The 18,958-nt window shown below is 51.4% G+C and overlaps 1 protein-coding gene across 1 annotated transcript in view; it reads right to left on the bottom strand.

The window, feature by feature from the left end:
- Positions 1-316: 316 nt before the first annotated feature.
- The window catches only part of Olfml2b (olfactomedin like 2B), a 38,268-nt gene continuing 19,626 nt past the window's right edge, over positions 317-18,958 (bottom strand). The window contains exons 5-8 of the mRNA XM_010616979.2: positions 13,803-14,028; positions 12,367-12,864; positions 2,449-2,625; positions 317-1,375 (exon numbers count right to left, since the gene is read on the bottom strand). Of these exons, the coding sequence (XP_010615281.1) occupies positions 774-1,375; positions 2,449-2,625; positions 12,367-12,864; positions 13,803-14,028 (1,503 nt within the window). The 3' untranslated portion in view covers positions 317-773. The remainder of the gene's footprint in view (positions 1,376-2,448; positions 2,626-12,366; positions 12,865-13,802; positions 14,029-18,958) is intronic.

Genomic DNA, 18,958 nt, shown 5'->3' with positions numbered 1-18,958 from the left:
CGAGATCGGGCGCATTCGGGGTGGTACGGCCGTAGACTGGAAAGATATCTCATAAGAACTAGATATTCCTGGCTTTGAAGAGAACAGAGTGAATCAAGAAGTCTAATGTTTAAATGTCCTTAAAGTCATTGTGTGTGTCAAGGACTGATGTCACAACATTTTTAAAAACCCAGGGTCAGCTTGAGAAGGAGCTCCTGGGCCTGCAGTTGGACACAGCAGATCACTTCCGGGGGACACAGTCAGGAGAGGCACCCATCCACTGGCTAGACACATCCCTACTAAACAGAGCACACTGGAGGAAGATTTTAAACTTCTCCTTTATTTAAAAAAAAAAAAAAAGCATTTCTCTGGGTTTTTAGAACTTCTCCAATACATGAAACTTTTCCTGCCACTTTCCTCCTTTACTCCTGCCCTGGCACTGTCTGCTGCAAGACCTGGATGAAGAAACCTGCAACAGCTGAGACCTGGGAGCTGGAGGGGTGGGGGCCACCAAGGGAAGGGGCTACTGGTCAAAAGGAGACGTTCATTTGCGCAAAAATATAAACTGTGGAGGGTGAGACCAGCACATATGCGTATGGATTGATCTACAATCCACATTAAAAAAAAAAATAGACCCAAACTGTCTATTTTACATTTGTAATATTATACAAAATAATATATATTTTAAACAACACATACCCACCTGCACACTCACGCACATGCACATACACCCACGCACACACACACAAGGTGCTAGCGGCCCCTCTTTGCTTCTTTTCCCGGGGACTAGGGTGTCAGTAGGCAAAGATGACGTGGTAGGTGACCTGGTGGCCATTGTCCCAGGCATAGAGGAGGCGGTCCTTGGGGTTGTAGTCTATCTGGGTGGTGTAAGAATACTCATTCTCAAACAGCAACCGAGGGACTATCTGTGTGTTGGTGTGGGTGTCGAAGGCGTAGGAGATGTTGGCGTTTCGCTGGTTGTAGCTGTCTACAGCATACAGCACCCCGCAGATGACGAAGCAGTTACCGTAGAAATTCCGCCGCAGCCCTGTGCGCCAAGTGGTTTCTTTCTGTGTGCTCAGGTCCACGGCATTGAGCTTACTCAGGACGATCACCTCCTGGCTGAAGCCCTCATCATCCAGGGCAGGATAGATGAGCCACAGGCCATTCTCGTCCACAGCAAAGTCCACGTCTGAGTGGCCCTGCCACCGCCAGGGCGTGGCCTCCTCATAGGCCACGTCATGGAGCATGGCCCAGGCAGCCACGTAGCGCTGCTTCAGGTCATACTTGATGATGTTACGAGTGAAGGCCCGGTTGTAAAAGAAGGCGCCATTGTACACCACGTGGCCGGTGCCGATCCAGCTGTATGGGAGCTTGTAGGAATTGCTCCAGCGACCTGTGGGTGGCAAGAAGGTGGGGCCTTGAGGGCAGTGTTGTGGATGGGCCTGATGGATCCTGGGAGGGGATGAGCCATCAGCAGGGCCTACGGACCTGGGTTCCTGTCTCAGCTCTGCACTCTCCACTGCAAATCACTTAACTATCCTGCACCTTGGGATTCTCATCTGTTACATAGCAAGAGCAATTCCTTTCCACCTTACTCGGGCCTTCAAGGATCTAAAGCGCTAATATCTGAGTGTGATCTGTAAACTAACTGTTGAGGGCTATGGGGAAAGGAGGATGTTTTACTGCCGTCTTCTGGCAGGACTCGAGGTCATCCCATGTCCCAGGAGCTGGGAAAGAGAAGAGCTGGGAATAGAGAATGTGAAGGAGGGTAGTGTGGAGATCAGATGGGAAGATGAGGCCTAACTGGCCTCCTGGTGAGCACTGAGGAGAAGTCAAAAAGTTGTTTACCCGGAGAGGTACCATGGAGGGTGGGAGACAGATGAAGCCTGTGGAACTGTAATTGCTCGTGCCTGTGTCTGAGTGAATAAAGCCAAGGTGCGCCAGTCATTTGGAGCTCTATGCTGAAGGGAGGCATGAGCCCTCTGGTTCCCACCAGATTTTAACTTGTTTCTGTGTGTCTTTAATTTTCAACTTCATTACCCCTTGGGTAGGTTTGAGCTCAGCTTGTAGGCTGGCTCCTATAGGGTGGAAGGGGGGCCACATTCCCAGGAAAGGTCCTTTCACCACCAGAAGTGTCACTTGTCTCATTTATTGCCACCACCCAAAGAGGTCTGGCCATGGTTAAGACATAGGACAAATCCAATACGGTGATGAATGTCTGTAATCCAAGCATTCTGGGAGGCTGGGACAGGAAGTTCTCCAGTTTGAGCCTAGCCCAGGCAATTTAGTGATTGAGATCCTGTCTCAAAATAAATACAAAACTTTTAAAGGGCTGGTGACATAATGCAGTGCAAGGGTCCTGGGTTTAATTCTCAGCACTGTAAAAACCAGTCAACAAGCCAACCAACAAAACCAGAGGGCAGTGGGGCAGAGGAAAGTTTTCTGAGTTGGGCCCCCGAAACATACCTTGTTTGAAGTTCTCCAGGTTCCGGAACTCTACCAGGGTGTTGCCATAGTAATAGTTGGTTACATAGATTCGCTCATCCTCGGCTAGGGGGTCCTTCATCCAGGCCCCTTCATTCCGCCCGTATGTGTTCTGGGTAGTCGGTCCTGTGATCATGGAGAGGGTGTCCTTGCACCTTCCTAGGGGAGAAGAGGAGGATGGGTATTGGAATGATCCAATAACCCCCACACCTGAAACTTCCTGATCTGAATGGCAGCCTGCACTGGCCCTGTCGCCTGATCCCAGACATCCTTCCAGTGTCATCTGTTTCTGTCACGCCAGCATGCTTTGTTCCTGTTCTCTGACTTTTGACCCTCTTTCTCAAGGACTTAAGACTTACGCCCTCAGGAAAGCCAGTCTGTCCTTACGCTCCGTTCCATCCTGCTCCACGGTACCATGCATATACCTCCCCTACTGGACATATCTTCTTGCTCTCCCCAGTGCCTGTGCCTCTCTCCTCCTCCATGTCCACCCCAACCAGAATGTGAGCACAGGGGAGTTGGGGCTGTGGCTCCTCCTCCTTGTGCTCTTTCTACCCAGAGCTCATGGTGTCTCGCAAGTGGCAGGAGCCAACAGATGGCCTGACACTTGCAGGAGCGCATGGCTGTGTGAGAAATGAGCAGAGGTGAGCACTCTGCTGGGTGCAAACGGGAGGGAACACTGAATACCAGCAGCTAACAGCTCAGGACAGCCCTGCAGATACGGTGGACATTTGTACACTGAGGTCACCCGGCAGGGCCTAGAGAGCTGTCCTCAAGTCCATGCCCAGCCACTGCTGGGAGCAAGACACTAGGGTCCCTTGCTGGGCAACTGCAGGGGCAGCGTCCCAAGTGCCTGCACAAGGAGCTCACTCTCAGCGCTGGAGTCTTCTTCAAAGTTTAAGTCAGTCCCAATGGGACAGGAACTCAGCAACATCCTTCAGAGTGGTCCAGTACCCAGGGGTCCTAAAAGGCCACTAAAACAATTGTGGGTTCTAGACCAACTTGAAAGCCTGTGATAGTTTTTATTTAACATTGCTTTTGAACATGGACTTGCATGGTACTAAAGTCACACTTGACTCTCAAGGGCATGTGCCCTTGCTGTCCCCATAACTAGTGGGCTACAGAGGAGACAGGAAAAGGCAACTAGGTGGATCCTGCTCCCTGTCCCTTCTGGCCCCCTCCATCCCTTGTGGCCGCAGGGACAGCAGACCCTGACATGCTACCCTCCCACTGCTGCTGGCCATCAAGACTGGAAGACCAGATAAGGAATGGTGATTAGAATACTGGTTCTAGGCACTCCTCTGAGACAAAAGGAACACGGGCCTACAGTCTGGACTCAGGGTCCTCTTGATTCCATTTGTCACCCCATGTCCAAATGGGGTGTGATGGAAGAAAAATAGTGAATGTTTACATTTTTAAAAATACCATTGCAGTAAAAGACACATTGACATTAATCCCTTCAAAATGCCTCCCCGCCACTGCAAACACAATGTCCCATTGTTCGTGCCCCTTTCTGAAGCAGTTCTGGAAGTCCTCTTTCATAAGTGTCTTCAGATGCGCTGCCTCGATGCCCACATCAGTTTAAAATGTTTATCTTTCCTGGCCATGTTGGCTTTGGGGAAGGGCCGGAAGTCACACAGTGCCAGGTCTGGTAAATAAGATGGACGAGGACCCCCTGTAACGTTTTTACGAGCCTACCTTTCTTTTCAATGGCACGCAACACTGTGTTTTTGATCATACCTCACAAACATATGAAAAAAGACTTGTGGAACTGCGTTAGGGTGTGACAGGAATGATGGGGTTAAGTGTGTTCAAACCAAGGGGGAGTGTTTTGCTAGGGATTAATGGCAGTGTGTCATTTACTGTAATAAACTTCTAAATTCAAACATCTACCTTGTACAGCACTGTGATCATACTGCATGTCTGTTCCCCAGAAATGGTCTGAGAAAGGAGCCCGAGGCTTGCAGCTGGCCAGATGGGGGAGCCTGGTGTGTCCTTGGCCCTGAGTCTGGGCAGCTTTGGACAAACACTGTTTTCCAGGCACGCCCCACAGACGGGTGTAGCTGGCCAGCTTGGGAAGCTCTGCATGAGGTTTCTTGGTCCAGCTCTAACAATGCAGAGAGAGATCCAGTCTCCATGTGACAAACAACAAAACCCACATGCCAATGCCTCCTTCTCCCACAACTGAGCTCATCTGGTCAAGAAAATAAAATCGAAGTCTCTGGCTAAGCCCAGCAGCAGACTCTGATGGAAAAGATCTCATTCCCTGGCACTATATGGGGACCTGTCTGCCAGTGGAGAGGCCTTCCCGTGCTGTACTTATGGAGCGATTTGCATGTGCCCTTTTCTCCTGGCAAAGCCCAGCAAGGACACCGATTCCTGTCTCAAAAGCATCTTCCAGCCATGCCCCAAAGCCTCCAAATGGCCAGGTTAGGAGAGCTGCTTCTGCTGGGTTCCCACAGTTGTGCCACCGAGCTGGCCAGGCATGGAAACTGCAGCTGGGCTCCTGAAGCCAGGGCTCATTTGAGTTCTGACATGTGGGCGACCTGGACTGGCCCCCGGGTCCCTCCAGGGTCCTGTCTGCACACTGAGGCTCTCAATGGCAGGACCCTAATGTGAGGTGCAGATGTGCCCAGACTTGGAGCCAACGGCCTGGCCTTTGTTGTGGCCCAGCCCTGACTCCAAAGTCTGTGTTGCCTCCATAGGGTCATGGAATTTAGACTTTCCCAGCAGTCAAACAAGTATAATGCCTGCCCTGCCTACTTCACAAGAGGGCTTGCAGAGTCCACTGTCCCTGCAGATGCTCTGGTTCTAATTCCTGGAACCTGAGCATGTGACCTTATAGGGAATCTGCAGATATGATTCAGTCAAGTCCTGAGGAGTGCGGGGATGGTGGTACACCTCTGTAATCCCAGCTACTTGGGAGGATGAGGCAAGGGGATCACAAGTTTAAGGCCAGCCTGGGAAAGAGAAGGAATATGAATCTTGAGGAGTTTATCCTGGATTATATGAGTGGGTCTTTAGTGCAGTCACACGTATCTTTTAACAAGGAGGCCTGGGAAGATGTGACTACAGAAGAGGAGTTGGCGACGTGATGATGGAGGAAAGGCTGGAGTGATTGGCCACAAGCCAAGGAATGTTGGCAGTCACAGGAAGCTAGAGAAGGCAAGAAATGGATTCCAGAACCTCTGGAAGACACCAGCCCTCTGATACCATGATTTTTTTAAACCTGTAAATTTGTAATTTTGGACTTCTGGCCTCCAGAAGAGGTTAAAACAGTAAATTTCTGTCATGTCTAATCAGGAGACAGGGCAATTTGAAGGCACAGGAAACTAATGTAAATGGAGTCAGTTTCTGAGGTTAAGGGAGGTGTCCTTACTTCCTGTAGGAAGAAGGGAGCCTAGTTTGCAGGCTTGGGGGTCTCCATGCTCGAGATCTTAGGACGTATTTCCACATGGCCTGAGATCCAGTAGACACTAGCGGCCTTACAGGGTGGATGAGCCCAGGCAGGATTGGCAGAACCAAGGTGTGTGGTTTCAGAGCATCTGAAGACAGGAGCAAGGGAGGAGTTCCAGGCCATGGGGTCCAGATATACCACCCCGCCCTGAGAGGCTGGGGCGGCTCAGAGGCTCCCGCCCTTGGCAGCAGACAGCAGCCTTGGAGAGAAGCAGTGTGTTGTCTCCTCCTCAAAGTTAATGTCAGAGGATGGGAGGCAGTTCAGAGGAACTGCACAGAGAGTGGTGCTGTCTGTGAGTCATCTGGGTTCCCCCGGAGTGGGGCTGCCAAGGACAGTGGTGAAAGTGACGGCCAACATTACCAACATGCTCTATGGATTAACTCACTTATCAGTAGTCCCACCAGGCAGCTGGCCTCCTTCAAAAGAAGCAGCTCTGTCCTCAGCACATAAACCTTCTTGAATCTCAGCATCCTAAAATCCACATCAGCCTCCCCACCTTCCCTCAGCTGTGAGCGCCCCTGGCTTGTGTCTCCGCAGGTGCCCCTCTTCACCCACAATGGCTGTACACCATTACCCCTTGGCCCACAGCGGCCTTGCCTGCTTGACACTGCCCCCCAGGGGTGCCCTCTGGTCCTCATGTTGCAGCCAAGCCTCTCCTTGGGTGAGAACCTGTGGGCCACCCCTGGTACCCACACTCACCTCAGGAGGGTCTCCTTTGCTCTCTTCCACACACCTGCCACCGACTCCGGTCCCTGCCCTCTCCCCAGCCTTATCTTCTCCAGTTCTCGGGATAGCTCAGCTCCCTTCCAGACACTGTGCCTCAGAGCTCCACTTCTGCCCCTCTCCTCTCTGCCCTCTGGCACTCACTGGGCAAGCTCAGCTCTTACTGATGACTGCAGCCCAGGTCTTGTTTCTGAGCATCAGACATCTAATAGCCTACTTGAGGTATTCCTGGGTGTTCTCCTGATCCTCAAACCTGATGGGTTAAAAAAAGAAATCCATTTGAGTTGGACATGGTGATGCATGTCTATAATCCCAGCACTTTGGGAGGCGGAGGCAGGAGGATTGCTAGTTTGAGCCCAGACTGTGCAGTTTAGTGCTTAGTAAAACCTGGTCTCAAAATTTAAAAAATTTAAAAGAACTTGGAATGTAGCTCAGTATGAAGAACTTGGAATCAATCCCCAGTACCACCACAGTACCAAGAGAGGGAGAGACAGATGAGAGACAGAGAAAAAGATAAAGAGGAGGGAGAGAGAGAGAGAGAGACCACTACCTACTAAGCCAGAAACCTGGGTCCCCCTGATACCCCCTTCTCCACTCACTCTTCAAGGGACTGCATCCTTTCTTTCCTCTTCACCTCAATGCCTCCAGGGACCAGGCAGAAAGACAACAGGTGGCGCCAGAGTCTAGGAGGCCAGAGGAGCAGGGGCCCCAAAGCAATCAAATTTAAGACTATGAGAAGCCATCTTGGGGTGAATCTGGCCAAGATCTTTCACTAGCTGTGTGGACTGGGCGTCCCCGAGGGTGCTACGCCCAGTGCTGGCTTTATGGGCATGTGATCTGGGCAGTCACACAGGTGCCCCTCAGAATGATTTGCCTGTGGTTTAATGCTCTGCTGTCGCTCTCCTGAAATTCTTCATTTACCCTTGCAGTTGTGTTTTATAAGCGAAGTTTAACAGGACAGGGGACAAATATGAACAGAGGAGGAAGCTAGACACCCACGTCTGTCTTTCTGCCCCTGTTTGCATATAGGATTTGCTGTGCCCACTGGACATGGGATTCTGGGGGGATCCTCAGGCAGGGAGCTCAGCAGACTCAAGCTGAGCACACAGTAAATACATGGCCTTGGAGCCACACTCACATACCAATCAGAGCTTGGCTGGAAAATACAAAGAAGGACCCTGCCTGCTCTTGCTTGTGTTAGATAGCAGCTCATGTGGAGCATGACACAGAAGAGGAGGGAAGACGGGCACCTACAGTTGCTTTTCTTTCTAGTCCTTCCTCCCACAGTAGCTGAAGGAGGGCATGTGGGTCCATGTACACGGATCAAGTGTGGCAGGGACAGGTGGGTGAGTCGTGTGCAGCGAGTCACTGGGCATTTGATGGATTCTGTACATACATTAAAAGATCGCATGTTTGCCTTGAAAGCTTATGTGTACACCAGGCACTGTGGTGCCCACCTGTAATCACACTCAACTACAGTATGCCAGAGACTGAGGCAGGAGGATCGCAAGTTCAAACCCAGCCTGGGCAACTTAGTGAGATCCTGTCTCCAAATAAAATAAAAAGGACTTGGGACAGAGCTTAGCCCTGCCCGGGTTTGATCCCCAGTACCGCAAAAGAACAATGAAAGACTAAACAAACAAAACTGACATTGCACCATGTAACGATGAATGATAAAACTCATGCTAGTAACTTAAAGTTTTAATATTTTTCTATTTATACCACCATGAAACAGCAAATAAAAAAGCACCGTATGGAGAAGCAAGAGACACACCCTGTCCCCCTGGAAGGACGGAGAAGTTCTATATTCGGTACCTTTAGCAGTCTTTTCACTGCCTTTTCATGCTGCACCCGGCCCTGACACTTCTGCAGCTGGTTTCCTGTGCTATCTCACCTCAGGTGCTCTTATTGGCTCTGGGCCCTCTCAGTGCAACACCACTTTCTCCTTTACCTGCCTCATTTCCCCTTATCCTTCAAGATGGCTCAGTCAGCACAGCATCTCCGAAGCGTCCCCGTGACCCTCAGCACCCTGCGTGTTCCTTCACCACCTCGCTCACCGCCCAGGTTGAAACCGCGTTTCTGTGTCCATTTCACACACGGCTTGTGAGCAAGTCCACGGCAGGCCCTGCAGGTCTGTTGCTGAGTCCTGAAACCAGCAGCACCCACACAGCGATGGCTCTTAGTACTCTAAGGACCCACTCGGCATATGGTTTTTATGCTTAGCACCCTCAGTCTCTTCCTTCTCATCCAGGCTCTCACGGTTGCCTCTGCCCGGAGGTCACGCGCGCTGAGTGAATTATGGTGGCTTCCTTATCCAGCTGAGACTTTGGTCCCTGTCCATTCTAAATTCTCTTGTCCAGGCTGTAAGACAAGCAAAGTTCCCCTAGGGGGCTGGATTAGGTGAGTCACCAGAGTGTGAGTGGGTGGGCAGCTGCCTGTCCAGAGACTTGGGACAGCGATTAACTGAACAATGGGAAGTCTGGGTGCTGTGGAGGCTCTGGAAAGTGCTGCCCTCGCCTCAGCAGTGTCCTTGTCCTCTCTGACCCAGGCTAGCACTCGGCCACAGGGGCCAACCCTGGTCAAGCCTCAGGGTTGCTAAGGTCATGTGCTCCGTGAGGGAGACATTCTTCACCGATCACGGTATTTCCGAGCTTCAAATGTGAAACTACCTCTCCCTGGTATTATGGTAAGCTCACTGGCCTCTTTGTTCCTTCCTGCCTCCAAATTGGCCCCTTCTAAAAATCACATCAAGAATTGCCCCTGATAAACTCTGGGAATCTGTTAAGCTGTGGCCAGGCAGCCCCGCAGACCAACCCCACAAGCCTGGCCGAGGAGCAGGGCTGCCACATCCGTGCTGGCCCATTCCTCCTCGAGCCCAACTCCGGACACCAACAGCGTCTCTCTTCCCGCTGTGGAGTCACACCGTGGCCAATGGTTTGTTTGCACAGCCCAAAATAAATTCTAATTTACCTGTGTTTGGATTTTTTCCAAGGATTGAAAACTCCTCCAAGAATAACAGTAGGAATTTTAGGAAATCACAAAATCAGGCTTGGAATATGATGAAATACAAGGTCCCTTTTAAAGGCAGCCCCATTTCAAACCACATCTTAAGCTCAAAAGTCAGTACAGCAGTGGACAACTTTTCCATGGCAGCAATCAGTGGCCTGGGTCTGTTTCAGCCAAATGATTCTTACTTAACTGGGAGATGTCACCACACCACAGTCTTCCTGGCCAGACACAGCCAAGTCAGGGGGTCTGCAGAGAAAGTTCCAGAATGGAAACCCCATTCTCGCTACCAGCAGCCAGCCAGAGGTGCTTGACAACAAGTAAGTGATTACAAATATTCCCCCAAACAAACTCATCAAAGTTCCACATCGCTTGCACAGGCGAATCTTTCTCATTTGTGCCACTCTGGTCCTACTCTTGGTATTTGAAGAAAACACTGCATCTATGGTTACATCCAAGACTTTCTGAGTAGATGCCAGAGGCAGGAGCCCCAGCTCTTTCGAAAAAGCCTACCAGCTAGACTTTAAAGGAGCCTAACATCCTCTTCGCAGTCACTTTTCTAGTAGAGGAGAATACTGACCAGCAAGAGAAAATGCGCCCCGGTCCCCCGGCTCACACCACCAGGTATGTCTTTCAGGACACTGGGGTTTCCCTGTCTGCTGTCCTAAGACCCCCATAAATGTCTAAGTCGGGAACAACACTGGAAAAGCCCACTGGTAACCAAATCCGGTTGGGTGCGGACACCCAGGTAGAGGTCGCATGGACACAGTGAGGAGCCCCCGCCTGGCGAGCAGGTCTCCAAGGGAAGAGGCCCCAGGCTCCACCCCTTCCCCTGAAGACTTACAGGTCTGAGGGTCCCACCTGCCGCCTGTCTTCACTCTGTGTGTTCCAGCTACCTGTGATGGGAGGCAGGGCGATTTCTAACAATTGGGGGAACTTTCCTCTCACCCAAAGATGACAATGGCCGAAGGGCGCAGTTTGGGGCTCAGGAGCTTGCACCATTGCAGAGGGCGAGGTGGCACACAGGACTCGGGGGCTGTGGTCCAAGGCTGCTGCTGGGAGCTGGGGTGGAAGTGGGAACTTGATGCGGCCTCAGAGTGCTCTGCAGAGGTTACTCGGGACCCACTGCCTATCCACAAGGTAGGGAAGTGACCTTCTGCTCTGGCTTCCTCCTCCCTCCATGAAAGCTGCTCCCCACCCAGCCTCAGTGGTGCAAGGACGGACTACCTTCCTGCTCCGTATCCTCTAGGCCACTGCTTAGGAGATGTGGCTCAAGGCTCCTCTCTTACTGACCACTCCCCTGCTTAGCCATTATTTTGGGATTTCTCATCCATGAAGTATCCCGTGGTGTAAGAAGGCCTGGTGAACTTCCTGCAGAAAACCAGAGGACACAGTGGAAGACATGGGCCTTACAAAGCTTCTAATTCAATCGAGACCCAGAGAAAGCCAGAGACTTGGCTGAGGTCACACAGCTGTCAAGAGCAGAGAGCAGGCTGCACCCAGGTTCGTGGCTCGTGGCACACGCAGGACCTGGCTCTTTCTCCCGAAGAATTGGGAGGGAACAAGGCAGCCAAGAGAATAGAAATTGAGGAAAGGGAAAGACGTGTATAAGGCAAACCATGTCCTCTCCGAAAGTGAGTGGATTTTTCATTTAAGTATTTTGATAAAAATAATTATTCAATAGTGTTTTTATTTAGTCACTCTCAGTGGTGACTTAATAAACGGTTGGTTTAACTCTTTTTGGAAGAGATATTTATAACTACCCTCCATGCCCCCTCAGTCCCTGTGCTGTGAGTCAACTTGCAGTCATGGAGAACCCAGGCATAAAACAGGGCTGTGTTCTCCATGCACCTGCAACATACATTACTCCTTTAGATTTGGTCAGAGGACTTCCCTTTCCTATATATAAAGATCCTATTTATTCTTCAAAGCCTCCTTTAAAAAATCCTCCTTTGGGCTGGGGATTTAGCACAGTGGCACTGCATGTGCCTCACAAGCTCAAAGTTCTGAGATCCATCCTTGGTCCCCGCCAAAACAGCTCACAATAAAAACACCCCCCAGCCTTCCTAGCAGCCAGGCCAACAAAGTGCTCCCTCTTTCATTTCACTGTTTCTCCACTCCTTTGTGAGAACATCTGTCCCACGATGCCACACATTTCCGTGTTCGCCAGGGCTGGGGCTACAGTGATTTTGCGCTAGGGCCCACTGCACCAATTACCCTCTTGCTCCCACTCTCCTATGACCCTGTGACTTTCCTCCCAGTAAGAATCCTTTGCTATTTCATCATCTGATGAACTTACTAAGGAAAACTTGATCATCGTATAGATACTCCGATACCCATCATAAAGCCTATCCCATAAGTGTTTATAAAACTGACAGACACGGGTGAGATCTTGGCTCTACTTATTTAGGCATTTCAAAACAGGAGGTTCCTACTCTTACCACGGTCACATTTTAAAAAGATACTAAATATTGGTCAAAGGTGTAACTCCACCTACCTTTCTTTTTTGTCTTGCTTGTTTTTATTTTTGAAGTTCTGGGGAGGAAGCCAGGGCTTTGCACGTGCCAGGCAAGATCTCCACCGTGAGCTTCACCCCTTTGCCTTTCCTCATGAAGATCTTTGGCCATCTGGCACCTCTATCTTTCACCTGATTTCCTGGCTCAGCCTTCTGCCCGAGCTGCCAGGAAGACCAGGAGAAGGTGGGACGAACTCACCTATGACATTCCGGATGTCATCTTCTTCCTCGGGGGTCAGGGTGGGGCTGGCTGGGGCCGTCCCCTGTCCAGCAGTTGCCTCCTTCCCCGGCGAATCTGTCCTGACTGTGGTGGGAGGCACTGGGGCCGTGTATATTACTTCCACAAATGCATCTAAAGGAGCTGGGGCAGCTGAGGCTGGAGGTAGCTGGGTAGCTGTGTGGGCCATGGTGGTAGAGGGGACCTGAGCAGAAGGTGCCTCTCTTGAGGAATCTGGGAATTTCAGTGTGGTACGAAGTGTTGGCGAGAGTTGTCCCACTGAGGCCTGGAGAGCAGGGTCAGTGGAGCTGGACGATGAGGACTGGGGTGTGGTCTGCACACTTGGGGCAGTTGTCACAACAGCACTGTGATGGGTGGCTCTTGGCCTCTGGATGGGACTGGTCAGCAGGTCATCGTGTCTCAGGAGCTGGTCTTCAATCAGCAAATCCACTCCATTTTCACCACTGAAAAGCTCATCTTCTGTGGAACAAACACAAGGGTCACTGGTGGTGTGGGAAGAGGCCCAGCCTGGCAGAGGCTGGTGGGTGGTGACCGGCAGGTGGAGAAGAGGCCCCTGCCCTCAACATGGTGGCCTGCTTTGGAGACACAGCCCAGCTGGGATTTAGAAGAAGGGGACAAGTAGCGTGGATGGAGGGACCCTGTATTTCCTGGAATGTCTCTGAACAGACTGCCCTGTATCCTACCCAGAACTCAGGAGTCCCTGGTGGGAGGCACAGTCCTAGGCTCTGAGTCCTGGTGTCCAAGAAGCCAAGGATCCAGTCCATTCATCTGACAAATGTACCACACAGGAGCAAAACAATGATCCCTGACCTCATGAGCTTCTGTCTAGTGGTGGAGACACCAAACCACAGACAGGCTGTACGTAGTGCTCAGGTGCTAGCGGGGAAAGCAGAGTAGAGTAAGGAGGGTCAAGAAGGCTGAGAGGAGCCTGGTATGGTGACACAGGCCTGGAATCCCAGCACTCTGGTAGCCTGAAGCAGGAGAACTGCAAGTTCAAGCCCAGCCTGGGCAACATATTGAGACTTTGTCTCAAAATAAAAAATAAATAAAATAAATAAATGGTGGGGAGAGGGTTAATCTAGTTCCTGTGAAAAATAAGGGGAGGTGCTGGAGACTCAGGCAGCTCAGGGGCCTGGAGGGAAGAACAGGTGGCCCTGAGCATATCATTCCCCCCAAGCCTCGGTTTCCTCATCTGCAAACAAGGAGGACTGGACTAGAGGACACTGAAGTCCCTGCCCGCTCAGCCAAGCTCTGCCACATGGTTGGGCAAGCCCAGAGAGGGAAAGTGACTGGCCCAAGGCCACTCAGCAAGTTATAAGGAAGGCAGAGCTGCCGGGCAGTCCCTCTCCACACGCTCCCTCCCTCCACACGCTCTGCCTCTGCTGGCCCCAACTCACGCTGCTCTTCGATGTCGTTCTCTTCCTCGGAGACCTTGGCTTTATAATAGGTGATGCCCCGGATGACGGTGGGCCTGGAGGCCGGCCGGCCCCTCAGGTGGACCCGCCTCTGCAGAGGCCGCTGTGGCTTCACCACCTTAGGCGGGGACAGGGGTTGCGTCTGCAGGAGCTGGATGGAGTTGATCTGCTGGGACACGGTCTCCTCCTGCAGAAACCGCTCTTCATACTGCTCCATGGAGGGGACACGAGAGAAGGTCAGGTCGCCGGTTGGAGGGAGGGCGTTCAGGCAGCCTGAAGCTAGGGCCACACTGGCAACAGCAGCACTCCCGAGGGCTTTCTCTGTGTGTAAATGTGAGGGCTTTTTAACTTTCTCATCAGTGCTAAGCGGCAGGGCCCATTCACCATGCTCATGTGCAGACACAGAAACAGGGGCACCAGAGAGGTTACGTAAACCGCAGGATCTGAACCCGGGTGGTCTGGCTCCAGAATCGGTGTCTCTGAACTGTACACTGCTCTACGCAGTGTGCGGTTGTCTTCCCAGCTCTAACCCAGGCCTGGGAATCTCTGGCGGCTCAGATCTAAGATGCTTCCAGCGAGCTCACCGTGAAGGGAAGGGTGCCAGGTGGGCCATGAACCTTCGAGCAGCAAGGCTCCCGTCACCTAAAAGGTTACCAGACGTAGGCTTCCTAAAACATACATCACTGTCCAGCCCCAAACCCTCTCTCCTGCATGCACAATAAAGGAGTAAAGTCCAAAATCCTGGGCCTGGTAGTCAGAGCTCTGACCTAGACCCAGCTCTGCGTGTCCATACATCCTCCCCTGTTTTCTGGTGTGTTTCTGAAGCAAAGTCTCACTATGTAGTCCAGGCTAGTTTTGAACTCACTGTGTAGCTCACATTGGTCTCAAACTCATAGTGATCTTCCTGTTTCAGCCTCCTGGGTGCAGGGAGTACAGGTGTGTGCCACCATGCCTGGCTTTCATCCTTCTCTCCTGCCCTTCCCCACACCCTGGTGGGTCCAGCTCACTCCTGGCCCTCTTGGCTCTCCTAAGCAGCAGGGCCTTTGCTCTGGTTGTTTTTCTATCTGGAAAACCATTACATAACCCTAACCCTTGTACTGAAGTCTCCTTGTTTCTCAAGGCCCAGCTACAATCTCAGGATCCCAAGGAAATACTCCTATACCTTCCTCACTCTTCTTTTTGTGGCAGCTACTTCTGACTCCCCAAATCCCTACCCGCTTGCTCCCCACTGACAGACACAGGCTTGACGGGCATGAACGTGGCCTGAATTCTAGCTAGTGAGATGTAGGTAGAAGTTGGTAATAGTTTGGAAAAGTTCTCTAAAAGCAGGACTGACACAGCTGGGAGGTGTCTTTTGCTCTCTCCTCATTTCCCAGGCTTCAAATGTGGTCAGAATGACTGGAGCTGAATAGCTATCTGGTGACCACGAGAGGATTTTGAGGATGGAAGTTACTATGTCTTGAGCTAACCATGCCAGCTCTGGGCGGTCTGCATTCAGATTTCTCCCCTGGGAAAGAAAAACAAACCTTCCTGTTGTTTAGCCATGGTCTCTGGGCCTTTTAAAGCTGAACAGATGCCAAGTGTGGTGGCGCATGCCTGTAATCCCAGCACTCGGGAGGCTGAGGCAGGAGGATTGCTGCAAGTTTGAGACCAGCATGGGCTACACAGCGAGTTCCAGAGCATTCTGAACTACACAGTGAGACCCTATCTCAAAAAATCAAAAAACAAAAAAGCTGAACAGAGTTCCCATCAGACACAAGGCTGTGTTTCTATTGTAGTACTTCTCCTAGGCTGCTGTCTCTGTGTACTGTGAGAACCTGAAAGAGCAGAGATCCTCTCGGTCATCTTTGATTCCCTTGTTGGATGCTCCCTCATAGTTATCTATTTATTTGCAGTACTGGGGAATGTAACCCAGGGCTCATGCATCTAGGTGAGCCCTCTACCACCTAGCTACACCCTCAGCCTTCTTTATTTTTAATTTGATACAAGATCTCACTAAGTTGCCCAGGCTGGCCTCAAATTTGTGATCCTCCTGCTTCAACCTCCCAAGTAGCGAGGATTAAGGCTATATTGCTAGCCTTAATATTTATTGAACTGGAATTCTGGCAAATCAAATGATGCTTTAAGGTAGGCAGCCCATGAGCTGGTGTCTGGGTACCTTGAGAATGTCACTGTGACAGTTCTGCTTGTGTAGAAGGACTACTTTGTCCTTCAGAGAGCTGCTGCCCAAGCACAGCCTCTCGTGTCCACAGCATGCCTGGGTCTCTGGGTCCTGAGCTGGGCTGTTCAGGCACACTTCTGGCCTGGGATAACAACCACCCACCTCAGAGCAAAGGACTGTAGGCACAAGGCCTGGTGGCTTGGCTCAAAATGGGGGCCACCCTCTAGGTGGGCCAGCTACTGAGAAATGGTGGCCTTTCAGAGAAGTGTGGGGACCTGAGAGGAGTATGCCCCTGCCCTGCTGTTCTGAGGACTCCAATGGCTGAAGAAAGAAAAAGTGGCTTCCCCAGTTCCGTCCTACCAGGAGGAGGTAGGTAAGCTCCCTTAGATCCCGCCATTCCAGGCCTTGGTGAAATCCACCCAGGAACAGAGCCAGGTCACCAGGTTCCTGGATGACCAGTGACCTGAGGCACAGCAGGGCCTCAGGCTCTCCAAGTCAGGCCAAGACCCAGCCATCGTGGCCAATTTCCTTAATGAGCAGAGGACAAAGCAAACCCAGCTCTTGTTTTGATCTATGAAATGGAGCCTGGAGAAAACCCAGAGTCCTCATTCCCAGCCACAACCCCAGTCCTATACTTGTTTTCTGTGACCAGAGTGCATGCAGATAGTGTGGCACACAGGGCAGCTCCTGAACGTGCACACTGCTCTCTCAGTACAGTGACCACAGATGCCCCGCGAAGCAGGGGACACCTTTCTGCTGTCCAGAAGAGACAGGCCGCCTGGGCCTGGGCAGCCTTTCTCTCAGTTCTCTATTCTTGCTGGTAACTGGACCTCAACCAGAGGTGTACGGGATTTTTGGTTGCTTGTGACGGTATTTCAGGGAGCACCTTGGATGCCTGAGTCCCTTTACTTTATTTTTCAACCTTACCTCAATGGGGTAAGGTAGATATGGTTATCCACATTTTACAGATGAAGAAACAGATTCAGAGACATCAAACAATTCTCTCAGTGCTGGGAATAGAACCCAGGGCTTCACACATGCTAGGTAAGCACTGTGAGCCACATCCCCAGCCCTTGTTTAGTAATTTAAAGTCCTAAATTACACGGCGGCTTGGCATTTATGAAGTCACACAACCATCAAGCAGACCCGGGGTTGCTGCCTGCAGGGCCCTGTTCTTCCTCCCATCACACCGCACTGCCCACCACCGTGGTCACAAGACAGAATCATTTGCCATCCAAAAACTTGTCTCCATCTCTGCGCCCACAGGACCTTGGCCTGGCTCCTGCCCAGCAGACTTGGGGGATTCCTCAAGGCCCCGTGGAAACAGCTGCCGGGGAGGCTGGTGACAGGCCAAAGCCCTGATTCAGACCAGAGGGGCATCTAATTGCTGCACCCTGGTTTCCCTCCACATTGCCGAAGCCAGTTGTCATTTCTTCGTGGCAAACCCCAGGGACTTCTTTAGTTCCAGGCTCTCAGGGGAGGGTGGGAACGGCAGTTGTTTGTCCCAGCCAAGGAGATGGAGCAAAACCATGGACAGCCTTTGCCAGAGAACATATAATTTCCTGGGATTCACTGGCGGCAGCTGCCCCCACTGGGCTTGGATTGCCTCTTTCTGTTCATCCAAGAGTCTGCTGTATGACTTCAGCTCCTGGCATCAAAAGTCTCCACTCCTATCCTGCCCTCTCTACTCCCAACCAGGCCCCGAACTCCTTGGCAACCCTCCAGGCAAGGGCCATGTTGGAGAGAGGCCTCCTACAAATTACCCTTCACCATTCCAAGAGTCCTGAACATAAACAGCCAATCCCACCCACCCCCTTTTCAGCATAGGGTTCACGGAAGAGACAGACAGCTGTGGAGGGAGAGGAAGCATCTTCCCCTGGCCTCCTGCACCACTGCCCCTTTCCACCCCACCGGTCTGGTCTGGACGGATTGTGCAAACTTCAGCACTATGCTGAACGGGGACTGGGGGAGGGAAAGGACTTTGCTGAGCAAGGAGAACAGAGTTTGGTGTGTTTGATTTGGTTTGCTGTTTGCCCTCAGGAAATCTGAGCTGGTTCCTAAACATACCACAAAATGTGTCATCAAGACAACGGATAAGTCCTCCACTTAGCCTACTGGGAAACTGGAAGCCAGAGAGGGCAGCTGGAGGCTGAGGTGGTCGGGTGGCTGCAATAAGAGATGGTGGGCTCAGGTGTGTTGAGTGTGTACCTTCACGTCCCTTTCTGTCCCCAAAGTCCTCTGGCTCTTTGGTCATGCACTCAGACCCTCTCGGGGCGTCCCACCAAGCAGACTAAACACATGCTCGCTAACCAGTGAGTTGGAGACACCCAGCAAGGAGAATAAACATCATTTCTGAAGGAGGACAATATTTTCAACAAAGCATCAAAGTAATCATCATGGGAAAAGCCAGAAAATGACTGGCCTTCCCTATACTTATTTTATGGTTGGGACTGTTTTATTTTGAGTTACAGATTGGGGAGGCATAGACACTAAGACACTAAGGGCTTGTCGCCTCAAAGTCCTAATCTGCCTTCACAACACAAGCAAGTGCCCAAGACTTCCCAAACCCACCACTGTTGCCTGCTTGGAGATCTGAGACTTCTTCCTCTTTATCCCAATTCCTAATGACCAAGTCAGCGTGTGCGAGACAGCCATGCTTCCTGCTTCAGTGTGCATCAGGAACATCTCCTAAAGGCTCATGTGTTAGATGATTGGTCGCCAGCACGTGGCACTACTGGGAGGTGTGGAACCTTTAAGAGTCGGGGGTTAGTGGGAGGAAGTGAGGTCATTGGGGGTGTGCCCTGGAGGGGATACTGGGACCCCACCCTTTCCTCTTCTCTTTTGCTTCCTGGCCCCCATAAGGTTTTCCTTCACCAGGTACTCCTTGCCCAAAGCAACAGGGCCAGCCAGCCATAGATGGAAATCTCTGAAACTGAATCAAAATAACCCTTCCTCTTTTTTTTTTTTTTTTTTTTTT

The sequence above is a fragment of the Fukomys damarensis genome, unplaced genomic scaffold, assembly GCF_012274545.1.
Source record: "Fukomys damarensis isolate Sample0158 unplaced genomic scaffold, DMR_v1.0_HiC HiC_scaffold_19, whole genome shotgun sequence".
Classification (NCBI taxonomy): Eukaryota; Metazoa; Chordata; class Mammalia; order Rodentia; family Bathyergidae; genus Fukomys; species Fukomys damarensis.
Note: the sequence above shows the minus strand (reverse complement) of the source record. Positions and strands in the feature narration are given on the sequence as shown.